The 14,548-nt window shown below is 37.0% G+C and overlaps 1 protein-coding gene and 1 non-coding gene across 2 annotated transcripts in view; both read right to left on the bottom strand.

The window, feature by feature from the left end:
* pcdh15b (protocadherin-related 15b) overlaps window positions 1-14,548 on the bottom strand; it is a 212,322-nt gene that overhangs the window by 72,904 nt on the left and 124,870 nt on the right. Inside the window, exon 20 of the mRNA XM_046853892.1 lies at window positions 3,155-3,460. Within this exon, the coding sequence (XP_046709848.1) occupies window positions 3,155-3,460 (306 nt within the window). The remainder of the gene's footprint in view (window positions 1-3,154; window positions 3,461-14,548) is intronic.
* On the bottom strand, window positions 4,108-4,179 carry trnae-cuc. The gene has a single exon. It is a non-coding gene; the product is annotated as a tRNA-Glu (tRNA).

Here is a 14,548-nt window from a genome sequence, read left to right as displayed (position 1 = left end):
TGTGTGTGTGTGTGTGTGTGTGTGTGTGTGTGTGTGTGTGTGTAGGAGAACATGACACAGACAGAATGGCCACTAATCTCTGAGAGAGATAAGGCTGTCAGCAAAGCCTCCCAGCTCATGTCATTGGAGGTCTGTCACTGATGGAATGATAATTTTGTCAGTGCATTATATGAAGCTGCACCACACACACACACACACCCTCACACACACTCACACACACACACACACACACACACACACACACACACACACACACACACACACACAGTCTATATTCACCTGGAGATTCTAGCAATTACAAACGTGTGAAAACCAGTGATAAGACCCAATACATGCTCTCAGAAGAGAAAACATTAGAGAACAACAGGTATGTGATGATTAGGTAATGAGATAACAAGGGCAGATATTCCACACAGTGTTGGAAAGTAAAGCCAAAATCCTCTGGGCACTGGGAAGCTCTGATTATAAAGTCATTTCTAGGGAGGTATCTTTATCTTATAACTAGCTTGAAAAGTTAAATAGGTGTCAGACATGATTTAAAAAAAAATGTACCATATTATTTTTCAACTACACTCTTGAAAATTAGTTTGTAAATGCCACTGTGCCTAAATGCATGGTTCTGTAAAGAATCTGTACCAGCTGAGAAACTCTTGATTAGAAAAAATGTAGTTGGAGGAAATCAATGTTCTTTGGAATAGAGAAAGGTTCCTCACACTCAATCTTAAAGCTGATCATATTTTATTTCACTTAGCCTGAATACATTGGAACAGTTCATAAATATATGACTGTTTAATCAATTAATAATCAGGAGCGGGCAGTCAGGGCCAGTAAAGCCTTCTCTGCTGGCATAAACTGTATCAGATTCACCGATTTAGGTTTTAATATATTTTTGTCCATGAATATGTATAAAATTATTCCCAGTAGTCTATTCTCTGCATTTCATAGCTTTTCTCTCAGCTGTGTTTCGGTTTGAGTTTCCATCCAATCAGATTTCAGTCGTCACACATTGCGGGGGTTAAAGGAAATTGCTCTAAGGCCAGGACTGTGAACACCGCAGGCGTCCTATTGATTCACATCGATGTTGCTGGAAGCTGTTGTTTTAACCAGTCAGATTGCAACTTGCTCACTCCGCAACTTGCACAGCTTGAAGATGTCCAAACATGTCTGCATTTCCATGTCCTTTGATTGACTGTCATAGAGCGCACTAATCAGAGCTAATAAACTGCATTTGCTACAAACTGCACAAGCTCAAATACATTCATGTGGATGTATTGGCTGTTTTTTTGGATTCCGCAGTTTCTGAAGGAGGTGAGGAAATTGATTTGGTCACAGAAACTCTTCCAAGGACATTTACAAGACTGCATTTTCAAGAAAAGCTGGACAATGTGAGAAAAGGTCAGCCAAAACAGTTAACAGTTAAGCTTTTTCATGAACTATTTATACTTTTGTGTTTTTCCCATAGAATTTGCACAAACTCATGACTTGCCTTTACTTAAAATCCTCCTGAAACCATCATAATGCGTGAAAAAAATGTGACAAAAACGCACAAAAAAATCTGACTTAATTTCTGAGTTTAATATTGATGCTTCTACTACAGATGAGGTATGCGGAGTGGTGCAGCTGTGGCTGCAGTGAAAGGAGACTTGTTGAAATGTGTTAATTTTCATTAGGTTTCTTGCTTTTAGTAACAGCATTCATTCTCACTTCATGAGATACCTGTCTGTGATGCAGCGCTCTGTTATACTGTGTTTATTTGAAATATTGCAATATCTGTAGCTTGGGTGTGATAATGATGGTTAGTAATTAATAAAAAATATAACTGTGAATAACATTGAATGTTATTACATTTTCCATTTATTTAAAATGTTCATATATATATATATATATATATATATATATATATATATATATATATATATATATATATATATTTAGGTTCTAAGTCTAAAGTATAAATAGGATTGTGCCAAAAAAAAAAAAGATTTTCCGACGGATTCCCCAAACCCTACCACTTTAACCCCTAACCCTAATTCCAACCTGAACCCCATACCCTGACCTCCTAACCTCAAAATGGTTCGTTTTAGTATCAAAAAAAGTTTCTTTATGTCACTAAAATGTGGTTCATATATTAAAAGGTTTTTTGAGAAACCAAAATGGTTCTTTTATGGCATTGGTCTGGTTCTTTCTGGCACCTTTTTAAAGGTTATAACTGAATATGCGTATCAAAAAGAAGTGATTAGCCTAAGAAATGTCAGAGTTCATCGATACAAGAAATGCACAAGATATAATAAATACATAAGAGAAAAAAATATAGTCCGAATAGTTGCTTTTAAAAAAGAGGTTAAACCTTGAAGTCGCTAAATGGAGCATGGAGAAAAAAAAATTATAGACAGAAGAACAATAAAATTGATTTGAAGGTTTACAGCATAAATCGACAGACGCCTACGCTGCTTCTTGCAAATATCGACTTGTTGACATTTGATCCTGGAAAGCGTTTTTTTCCTTCTTTTTTTTCTGATTTTATTACCTTATCTTGAGCCCTCAGGTCACACAAACCTGTCTGGGCAAGGAAGTCTTTGATCTTACAACTTTCACAGATCTGACGTTTCCTATCTGCTATTTGAGAACAGACATAATTTAATGGGTCTTTCAAACAGAGCTGTGTGTGATCGTTAGCGGCAGTCAAGTGATCTAGCTCGGTGTGCAAGCTAAAGAGGAAAGGATTTACTTTGTCGATACGTCCACTGACCACTTTATTAAGAACACCTTAACCCATTTGCTCTGCGCACTTATTTGATCAAGAAATGATGATGCAGCAGAAGGTTAAAGTGTAAAATCATACACATGCAGGTCAACAATGATGCAAGGTTGATGGTTTTGTTTGTGTCATATGACCTGGTATTGTTGTAAGTGCTGATCGCCATTCTTTATGTTCACGGTGAACAGAAAAGCATATCATATAAGGGTGAATGGGCTACAACAGCAGAAAACTGCATCACTTTGTCAGCCAAGAACAAGAATATTAAGGCTACAGTGGGCACAGGCTCACCTGCATTGCAAACTGTGTGTATTTGTGTGTGCGTGTGCATGTGTGTGTGTGTGTGTGTGTGTGTGTGTGTGTGTGTGTGTGTGTGTGTGTGTGTTAGAAGCTCACAGTAAGGTTTAGGATCGTCATATCCGGCGGGCTGTTCTCAGGCAATATGACAGTGTAGGATGGCTGGGAGAACACTGGGCTGTTATCGTTTATGTCCAGAACTGTGACAGAGAGTATGATGGAGGCTCTGCGAGGGTCTGGTGCTGCATCCCACGCCTCCACTACCAACTCATAATGTTCCCTCTGCTCTCTGTCTAGAGCTGCTGTTGTCCAGATGCTTCCATCACCGTTGATCTGGAAGAGGTCGGAATGGCTCAGCAGCCTGTAATGCACCTGCCCGTTCACTCCCAGGTCTGAATCCATGGCCTATAAACACAAACACACACAAACAAGGATGCAAATGTAAAGAATCACCCATCCAGATGTATAACATATGTATAATCACAATAGTTTCTTCTATACAAATCTTTTAATTCCTTACATTTAATATTAAGGCAGTTATTCCAATGTTAATTCTAATTATTGTTTTATATATTTACAAGTTATTCAGAGTGACTTTTATAATATATATGTTTTGTACATAATCAGATTCTAATAATATGCACATAAACATAAATGGGACCATTTAACAAAGACAAATGTACAGTTGTTTTTGTAAGAAGATGAATATTTAATCTCTTTTGGGAGGAATTTTCCAGCAGCATACAGTCTGCAGTATATGGGATGGGTACAGTATGGGAATAATTGTTTGCAGTTGTGTGCGATAACAAGAACTTGTTTCATTGCTGTTCCAGCATTAAACATAATGATTTATTAATCATTATGTAACTTCCTTTCAGCTTCTCCCATTAGGGGTCGCCACAGCGGATCATCCATATTCATGAACCACATGTTCGATTTGGCACATGTTTTTACGCTGGATGCCCTTCCTAACGCAACCCTCCCCATTTATCCGGGCTTGGGATCGACACTAAGAGTGCACTGGCTTGTGCAACCCTAATGGCTGGGGTTGGTTCCCTGACCGGGGATCGAACCCGGGCCACAGCGGTGAGAGCGCCGCATCCTAACCACTAGACCACCAGGGAACCTCCCTTATTAATCATTATGTAATACATAAAAAAGTCATTATTAAATTTGCTGTGGTGTACAAGAACAAACATGCGATAATCCAGGCTATGTGTGTGATATACAATTTTAACGCATGATGTTAAAGTTAAAGCGGTCATTGATGTTTGTCACTGACTTAATAGTTTAAAATAATAGTTGATTTTCTTTTTATTTATTTTATATATGTACAATTCTTTGAATGTAATTATTTAGAGGTAGAATTCAACTTTAAATCATGCACAGAGATAAAGTAGTGTGTTAATATTTATTTGAATGACTCCGCAATAATAAGGAGTTATTAGAGAAAGATAGAGAGAGAAAGAAAAAGAGAGCGAATCTGTGCCATGTCAGCAGATTCACTGTGTATGGAGCTGTAACCTTAGGTTACTACAGTTACAATTTTTTATAAAGCAGTGGATCAATTTAAAACGGTGATTAAACTGATGGAACTACCTGGTTGAACATACACCTTCCATCCAATAATTTTTAACTAATTTATAGCATCACAAATGCGGGTGATCTACAGTAGGCTAACTTTAAAGTAAATTATGGTGAGTGGACCTCTGCCACTCAGATAAGTGATAAAGAGAATAATCTAAAGCAGAACCGATGAAGCTCCTTTGAATGAGTCCATTCATTAAATTCCTGCTTCTAGACATTCACAGGATGTCCCAAGAGCAAGTGCTTAATCAGCAACCCAGTGCATCTGTTAGGCCCATAGAGGTAATGAATGGTTTACATAGCTTCCTCTGTGGAATGATCAACGGCAGCAGCAGCAGCATCTCTGACTGGCTGCAGTAAACTGCACGTGTGCACTGGCTTAAACTGACGTGTATAGCACCATCTCTCTCTCTCTCTCTCTCTCTCTCTCTCTCTCTCTCTCTCGCTCTCATTTTTTTCATTCTATCTCTCAAACCGGAAAATGTTAATGAGACATTAATGCATATTTATATCTTTCTCTTTATGTATACTGTACATAAAGCCTGGTCTTTTACAAATATAAAAATAAAAAATAAAATCTAAACATCTTCCTCTGCAGCGTGGCTAGAATTTAACATCATTCTTTTAGGATTTTAAAACAACAGAGTGGCAACACTATGCATTTAGTATTGTTTTTAGTGCATGTTCTTGAAAGAAGCTTGTTGGAAAGCAGGCAAAAGAGCCACTGTGTTTCCTTGATAAGCTCTGCACTGGACCGTGAGACTGCCTCCTGCCATGAATTATACAGCAAGCCTGAGAGTACAAGCACAAACACACACACACACACACTTACACACATGCTTACACACACACACACACACACACACACACACACACACACACACACACACACACACATTTAATCATTTATTAAGCTTCGTAAGGAAGTCTGTTGAAATCATGATTACTAATTCATTGCTGTGTACATTCCTAAACATAACCCTGACCTTGACCTCAGTAAACAAATGGAAACATTTACTGTGAAAGGGCATTCGACATAGTACATATACAATATCAGACCCCCTTAAATTTTTCACTCTGTTATATTGCAGCCATTTGCTAAAATAATTTAAGTTCATTTTTCTTCCTCATTAATGTACACATAGCACCCCATATTGACAGAAAAAAAAACTGAATTGTTGACATTGTTGCAGATTTATTAAAAAAGAAAAACTGATAAATCACATGGTCCTAAGTATTCAGACCCTTTGCTCAGTATTTAGTAGACGCACCCTTTTGCTCTAATACAGCCATGAGTCTTTTTGGGAAAGATGTAACAAGTTTTTCACACCTGGATTTGGGGATCCTCTGCCATTCTTCCTTGCAGATCCTCTCCAGTTCTGTCAGGTTGGATGGTAAACGTTGGTGGACAGCCATTTTAGGTCTCTCCAGAGATGCTCAATTGGGTTTAAGTCAGGGCTCTGGCTGGGCCTTCAAGAACAGTCACGGAGTTGTTGTAAAGCCACTCCTTCGTTATTTTAGCTGTGTGCTTAGGGTCATTGTCTTGTTGGAAGGTAAACCTTCGGCCCAGTCTGAGGTCCAGAGCACTCTGGAAAAGGTTTTTGTCCAGGATATCCCTGTACTTGGCCGCATTCATCTTTTCCTTGATTGCAACCAGTCGTCCTGTACCTGCAGCTGGAAAACACCCCCACAGCATGATGCTGCCACCACCATGCTGCACTGTTGGGACTGTATTGGACAGGTGATGAGCAGTGCCTGGTTTTCTCCACACATACCGCTTAGAATTAAGGCCAAAAAGTTCTATCTTGGTCTCATCAGACCAGAGAATCTTATTTCCCACCATCTTGAAGTCTTTCCGGTTTGTTTTTTAGCAAACTCCTTGCAGGCTTTCATGTGTCTTGCACTGAGGCTTTCGTCGGGCCACTCTGCCATAAAGCCCCGACTGGTGGAGGGCTGCACTGATGGTTGACTTTCTTCAACTTTCTGCCATCTCCCCACTGCATCTCTGGAGCTCAGTCACAGTGATCTTTAGGTTCTGCTTTACCTCTCTCACCAAGGCTCTTCTCCCCCGATAGCTCAGTTTGGCCAGATGGCCAGCTCTAGGAAGGTTCTGGTCATCCCAAACGTCTTCCATTTAAGGATTATGGAGGCCACTGTGCTCTTAGGAACCTTAAGTGTAGCAAAAATATTTTTGTAACCCTGCCAGATCTGTGCCTTGCCACAATTCTGTCTCTGAGCTCTTCAGGCAGTTCCTTTGACCTCATGATTCTTATTTGCTCTGACATGCATTGTGATCTTATATAGACAGGTGTGTGGCTTTCCTAATCAAGTCCAATCAGTATAATCAAACACAGCTGGACTCAAATAAAGGTGTAGAACCCTCTCAAGGATGATCAGAGGAAATGGATAGCACCTGAGTTATATATATGAGTGTCACAGCAAAGGGTCTGAATATTTAGGACCATGTAATATTTCAGTTTTTTTTTTTTTATATAAATTGGCAAAAATGTCAACAATTCTGTTTTTCTGTCAATATGGGGTGCTATGTGTACATTAATGAGGAAGAAAAATGAACTTAAATGATTTTAGAAAATTGCTGCAATAAAACAAAGAGTGAAAATTGAAGGGCGTCTGAATACTTTCCATACCCACTGTATATACAATGTTATGCTTATTGCTGCAGTTGCTATAATGGATTTAAAAAGCATTTTTTTTGCAGGTACTTGTGATGTAAAATAACATGGCAGAAGAATTTTACACCATTTTCCACTGTCTTACAGATACTTGCAGGTATTACATTATATAATTTTTTTAAGATATATACATTATAATAATAATAATATACATTATTCCCCTTTAACTGAGGATCCCAGTCTCAGCTGAAGAGAAGCTGCCCCACAGCATGATGTTGCCCCCACCATGTGGATTTCAATTGATTTTTGTGCTGATTATGAAACTGGAACAAAAAATATATTTGGTCTTGGTTTCTCCCAATTTAGACAGGATGAAATGTTCATGAGAAATGACTTTGTCTAGCCACCTTACCCAATATTTCAGATATGCATACATCATGAGAGAATACTGTTACATGCAGAGAGTAATCAGTACTTGTCAGATTTTCCTGTAGCCTTTTTAATGTTGCCGTAAGCCTCTTAGCAGCCTCCCTGATGAGATTTTTTTTATCAGTATTGGATGGACATCCTGTTCTTATATCACTGTCATGCACCATGTTTTCCCAAAATGTTTTTCTTTATGTTCCACTTGTATTTTTTATTTAGCTTTTTTGATCTGTCATATACTCTGTCATGTATATTGTCATATTTGATACTTGCATTGTCTATATTGTCTTGTATTGTCTCGAATAGTCTGTTTTGTCTTGTATAGTCAAAGCTAAATGTATAGTGTTACTTATGTCTGTACTTTTGAGAGTCACCACAGCTGGAACCAAATTTCTTGTGTGTGCCAACACACTTGACCAATAAACCTTTAAAATGTTTGATTCTGATTCTGATTGCTGTATCACATTAATAGTAAAAAACAGATAAAATCAGACATGATCCATCTCAGTTTTAAATGTTACAAATAATAATCGCCATTTTTTAAGGAGCTTGTAGGCTTTTCTTCATATCCAATATATGTTTGGACCTAAATCTAACCCTAACCTTTACCTCCTAATAAACTAAGAACCTAATAAAATCTGCAGTTGAAATGAAGTAGTTTTTTCTCATGAGGACCTGCAAAGGTCAAAACTCTCAGATATTTCTATCACCAAAATATAAAAACCTGCCCACCTAAATTTGAAAGTTTGCATATGGTCAGTGATGGCTTTTATAAAAGGAGACTCTTATGTCGAAAGCGCTAAAAAAATCTTCATGGCATGAGAAAACAAGACACAATAATAGTAGCTATAAACCTACAAATTATTGGGATTGCAATGTCATCAGGGTATAAAATCTCTTCAGGATGTTTTTCAAAGGGAACAATAAAAAATCTTTTGCTGTAGAATAACTGTTGATGACATTGTCCATTTTACAACTCGCTATGAAAGCCCAGGTCAAAGCCTAGTTTCCCTTTGGCAAATCTCCAGTCTGGGCTGAATATTTCTAGACAATAAAACTGAAGCGTCTTCTTTTGAAGAAGTCGAATTTGAATTGTTTATTTCAACCATATTATAACGAAGGGGAAATTGGAATAAAGAAAGCTCTGAAGTGTTATCTGTATATATATTATAGACTCCTCTGCATGCATAATGTGACAAACTCTCCTGATTGTAGACATTTGATTAATGAGTGCAGTAAATCATTCCTGTCACTTAGATGACATAGCAAGGCAATTAGTATACAAAAAATTGTATAAATGTAATTTTCTCCCATTTGAAGTAAAACAATTAGTAAGTGCAAAAGTGTATATTTTTTAAAATCCTTTTGTCATGGCTTTCACACTTTCAGCGAAAAAAAATGCACACACACATTTAGATGGGATGAGATTTCCCTAGAGGTGTCTGAGGCAATATCTGGTTATAAGCTTTAAAATTCCAAAAGTCAAGCATTAACATTTAATTATAATGCACCTACACAAAAAGTAGGGAAATATAATTGAATTGATGATGAAAAATAAATAAATATTTAGGAGTAAATTTATCTGGAGACTACCCAAAGATATACTTAAATTAGAGTAATTTAAACAAGAAAAATTTTTATTAAACAAGAAACAGATTTGTTAAGGTGGAACTTTAAGTTAAAAGTTGAATGTGTATAAAAAGTTCCTAAAACAATTATATGTATATATATAATATATAATGTGTGGACTTAATAGCTGTTTTTTTTTTATTCCACAATGGCTGACAGAGGAGAAACAATTTATCTGGTTGGAGAAATATTACAAAGAGATTTACAATGCAGACTTTTAATCTAAGGTAAGGCAATGCTTTTCTTCAATTTAAAATTCCCATGAAAACCGTACTGCACGGACAAAATGCACAAAAATGGACGTTAAACCCAGGGTCATTTTATGAGGTTAATATCAATGCTTCTGCTAGAGATGATGTATGTAAGCAGAGCAGCTGTGGCTACAGTGAAATGAGACTCATTAATATGTGTTAATTGAGTTAGACTCTGGTATACTGCATTTCTGTATAATATTGATTGTTTCTATAACCAGTCCATCAAAAGATAGATTGATTCAGCTAGGACACCACTGAAGGCCTAGGTGTAAAACTCATAGTCTGCCACTGAGTTCCTTAACATACTCATCAGCATGAATAGATATAATGTAGAAGGTGCAGTAACGGAAAAAATTCCATTAACTGCCTTGTTTGCTTAATAGCAAATTAAATAGAATAGCTGATGGAACAATTCCACATATAAAATTAACATTCGGAATTTAGCAATGTTGTGGTTTAGTAAATTTGATGAGAAAAGTGAAAAAAAAAATGAAATCAATAAAGAAATGTATTACCTCACATTATTTTGAACATTAAATATATATAGAATATTAGATGCCCAGAATTAGACTGAGAAAGTATTGACTAACATCCATAGTGTGGTATGGCAGCTCCACATTTTGTAAACGGAAAGTCCTGCAAAGGGTTGTGAAAACCAGCCTATGCATCATTGGCAACTCCTCCCACTAAACATCTTCACCAAAGTAGATGACCACACATGGCACACATCATCATCAGGTTTAACCCCCTTCCATCCAGAAGTAGATATGGAACATATATTTGTACCTACTGAACTCTCCACTACACCGTTAGGACACTGATGTCTCACTGATGCTTTACTGCTTTTACTGCCTGTAATCCGCATGCAGTTCTCCTCTACTCTGTACATTCTATATTATTTTTGTATAACTGCAGTTAACTTTAAGTACAATATCCTAGTTTATCTTTATATATTTGTACGCTATCTGTTTATACACTGTGTACTATGTTGTATATTGTTGTACATAAAATGTGCATATCTTTTGCATATCATATTTTTTACAAATACTTCACCTTTCATATATTCTCATTTCTAATTTGCATTTATAAAGATTTATATAGATATCTAATTGTACCTTTATTTGCTTACAGTTTCTGCCCCTATTTACTGCACAGAGCCAGTTTATTTATCCATTGTACATATATTTGCATATGTAACTGCACTTTGTTAATTCTATCTAATCTATCTATCTATCTATCCATCCATCCATCCATCCATCCATCCATCCATCCATCTAAATCAACTAAAAAAAGGAAAAGTTTAACAGACTTATGAATTATTATAATTATGATTAAAATCTCTGAATTAGATTATTTAAATGAGATTAGCGCAAATAAATTAGAGCACATAACCCATAATGTGGAGGCCAGCTAATTAATTGCTTTAGAATAACCCTGTATGGTCGCACAAATCCGTAAGCCACATGACCATAACGTTTTTACAATCTATACCTATGCTTGGAAATCAATAGCTTTCCTGAGCCACATTGTTTCTAACAATTCCTTTTAAATATCATATATTTTATTGTTTTCTTATTTTAAACTCCAATAAATCATATGCTTGATTTGTTTCTCTTAAAGCAAGATGAGTTTTTTGCTCATTTTTTGCCAAAGAAAAGAATGCATGGAGCCTCTTTATACCAATATAAAAGCAGAAAATCCTCTTTTAGAAAAAAGTAAAATCTTTATCAATAAAATATTACTACAAAAATATATACAAATATAGAAAATATACTTAATTTTTCCAGATGCATGAACATACAAGCTGTAAATAATGACTTTGCTATTATAAAGCCCCCATATCCTCCCCATGTTAAACTAATCCAATCCAAAGAAGAGTGAGTATCCTGATTAACCTGGGCGAATTAGGGAGTTATAAGCAAGCTTCATAATGTGCTTCCCAATAACACTTTTTGGGTATAAAACACATAAAGCATGTCTTCGACCTTTGTTGAGCGGTTCAATAGAAGCTGCCTGGGGCTCTGGGTTATTATTTTTTATTTTTTTTAAACCCACTTCCAAGACAATTATTCTCACTCCCGCTCACACAGTAGTTGCACCTCTTTGCCATATTTCCTAATGAGTTTCTTCTCACAAGATATAAACCAAGTTGTAATTTAAATTTGAGCATGACAATGTCCAGAATAAAGCTTTCAGAAGATAGGCCATAGTAGTGAACCAAACAGTAGCCACCTTTTGCTTAGATTACTGCTTTGCACACTCTTGGCATTCTCTTGATGCCTACTTTGAAGAACCTACAATATGACATATTTTCAGTTCACTTTTTTGTTATGTATATAATTCCATATATAATTCCACATGTGTTAATTCATAGTTTTGATGCCTTCAGTGTGACTCTACAATTTTCATAGTCATGAAAATAAAGAAAACTTTTTGACTGAGCAGGTGTGTCCACACTTTTGGTCTGTACTGTATATATAATATATATATAAACGTTTGGTCTGTACTGTATATTTAATATAGGGTATAAAGTTAAAATAAAATTGTATAAACTAGTCATCTGCATGAATGTGAACATGAATGTGAAATACTGGTGTACTGTTCATCATATGCCCAATGATCTTATCCCAGGCATAGGCTATAATGCATAATAATATGCAGAGGGGAATTGTTGTACAGGGTGATCATTGTTGGGTAAGCATGACCTCCTGTACTGTTTCTTGATAAGCAGGGGTTCTGCTGTTTGACCAATAGGATCCCCCTAATGATGTAGACTGTTCACCACTTTCCTTTGTAAGTAGCTTTATTTCTTTCTTTTCACATTACCTTTCATGAATGAACATATATCTAAAAGGTAACAAAAGTATAAATATTCAATGTAACCATAAAAAAAAAATAATAATAATCCAAACGTATGTATGCTAATTTTGATTTGTCCTTGCCATGCAATCCAACCACATTTTGTAGTAGCAAGTGGCTACAAATGAGTAGCCTGAAATATCTTTAAAGTGGAGGTCTAAAAAACACAGATAAACTATTTAACCATGTTGAAATTAGACAATTGTGAGTAACGTCAAAAGTTAATTATTACAGAAAACTGCCCTATTCTGCTCAGATTTATGGTGACTACATCTGGAAATACACGTCTATGTATTTAATTCACTGGTATGAGGCTAAGATGCTAAGAGGAAGTTAGAGAACTTTACAGAAACCTTCATAAATATAGAGAGACTCTATAGAGACTGTAAGCACTGATGCAGCAATAATATAGACAGTGCTACCATGCTGTCAATCAAGGTGGAAATAAGTGCCAAAAGATATTGCCAACAGATGTTTTCAGAGGTTTTCTTCCAATCATGCACCAACATAACTGGGCCCCAGTACATTATGCAAGCGCTTTGAATACATGGTGTGTCAAGTTCTGACTGGAAGAATTCAAGAGTCCTGACCTCAACCCCACTAAACACTTTTGTAATAAACTGGAACCAAGACTGCACTCCAGGCCTCTTTGCCTGACATCAGTACCTGACCTAACTGATGTTCTCGTGGGTTAATGAACACAAATCCTCACAGTCACACTCCAAAATCTACTGAAAAGCTGAAAAGCTATTTGTGCCAGCGGTGAGCGAGTGGAGAGCATAGCTGGATGGAATGAGCGGTAACACCTGCAGCTGATGAGACTAATCAGTGCGTTCTGTTTCAGTCCGGCGACGCCAATAAAGAAGAGCTAGACACCAGCCTCGGAGAGAGAGAGCCAACAAGCAGAGATGAGCAGGAGGGTCAGCGAACTGTGACTGAGAAAAGACGTGCCGGTCCGCAAGAAAAACTCGAGTGGGCACAAGAAAGTGAAAGTCCGCAAACGCCGGAGGAAGGCAGGCCGACCCATGAGTGGGCGCCAGCGAACGTCAAGCTGCAAAGGTGTCCCGAACAGAGAGACTGTGGGTGAGCCCTAGCATGAGATCTGGATAGGAAAGCAGCAGGGTGAATCAAAAGTAGATTAAGCTTTGCTTGGTGAACCTTTCCCTGACTCTCTTTCTTCCAGTGCGGAACCAGTGGAATATGTTACACTATATTATTAAAAGAGGGTGGGAGTCATTCTGTGATGAGATTTTCCAAAAGCACGTATTGATGGGATGGATCGAGTAAGTTCAGACTTTTGGTCAGTATTAGCAATATTATAAAGAAAAAGAAAGAAAATAATTTATAAAATTGCCAAATTAACAAAGTGAACCAAGCAAAACATGCTAATGATTCTGCTTATTACCTTAAATGGTTCCTGAGGTTGTGGCTTTGGACAACATACAGTGGGGGAAATTATTTGATCCCCTGCTGATTTTTAAAGTTTACCCCTTGCAAAGAAATTAACAGTCTAGAATTTTTATGGTAGGTTTATAAATTAATGATATATATTATAAATTATTTTGTATTTGATAAGTATTTGATTCTGTACTAAATTTGCAAGAATTCTGACTCTCGTTGACCCCAATTAATCCTGTCCCTTTAGGAATGTACTCCTAATAACCACTCATTATGTGTTTAAAAGACACCAGTCACAGAATCAACCTCTTCTATTCAAACCTCTCCACCAACATGGGAAAGACCAGAAAGCTGTCAAAAGGGACAAGTTTGCATGAGGCTGGAATGGGCTACAAGACCATCAGATTGTTGCCTTGGCCGAATGTTTATGGTCATTGTCATGCTAGAAGACCATCCACGACCCATCTTCAGTGATCTTGCTAGTGTCCAGAAGGTTCTCATCCAAGATTCTACAGTGCATGGCATTGTTCACGTGGTGAAGTCTTCCTGTACCCTTAGCAGAATGTTTCCTCCTCTATGTTTGACAGTGGGGATGGTGTTTTGGGGTCATATTCAGCATTTCTCTGCCTCCAAACACAACGAGTCGAGTTGATGCCAAATAGCTCAATTTTGGTCTTATCTGACCACATGTGTTCATTCATGTGTTT

Source organism: Silurus meridionalis, chromosome 7, assembly GCF_014805685.1.
Source record: "Silurus meridionalis isolate SWU-2019-XX chromosome 7, ASM1480568v1, whole genome shotgun sequence".
Lineage (NCBI taxonomy): Eukaryota > Metazoa > Chordata > Actinopteri > Siluriformes > Siluridae > Silurus > Silurus meridionalis.
This window is presented reverse-complemented; position numbering and strand designations above follow the sequence as displayed.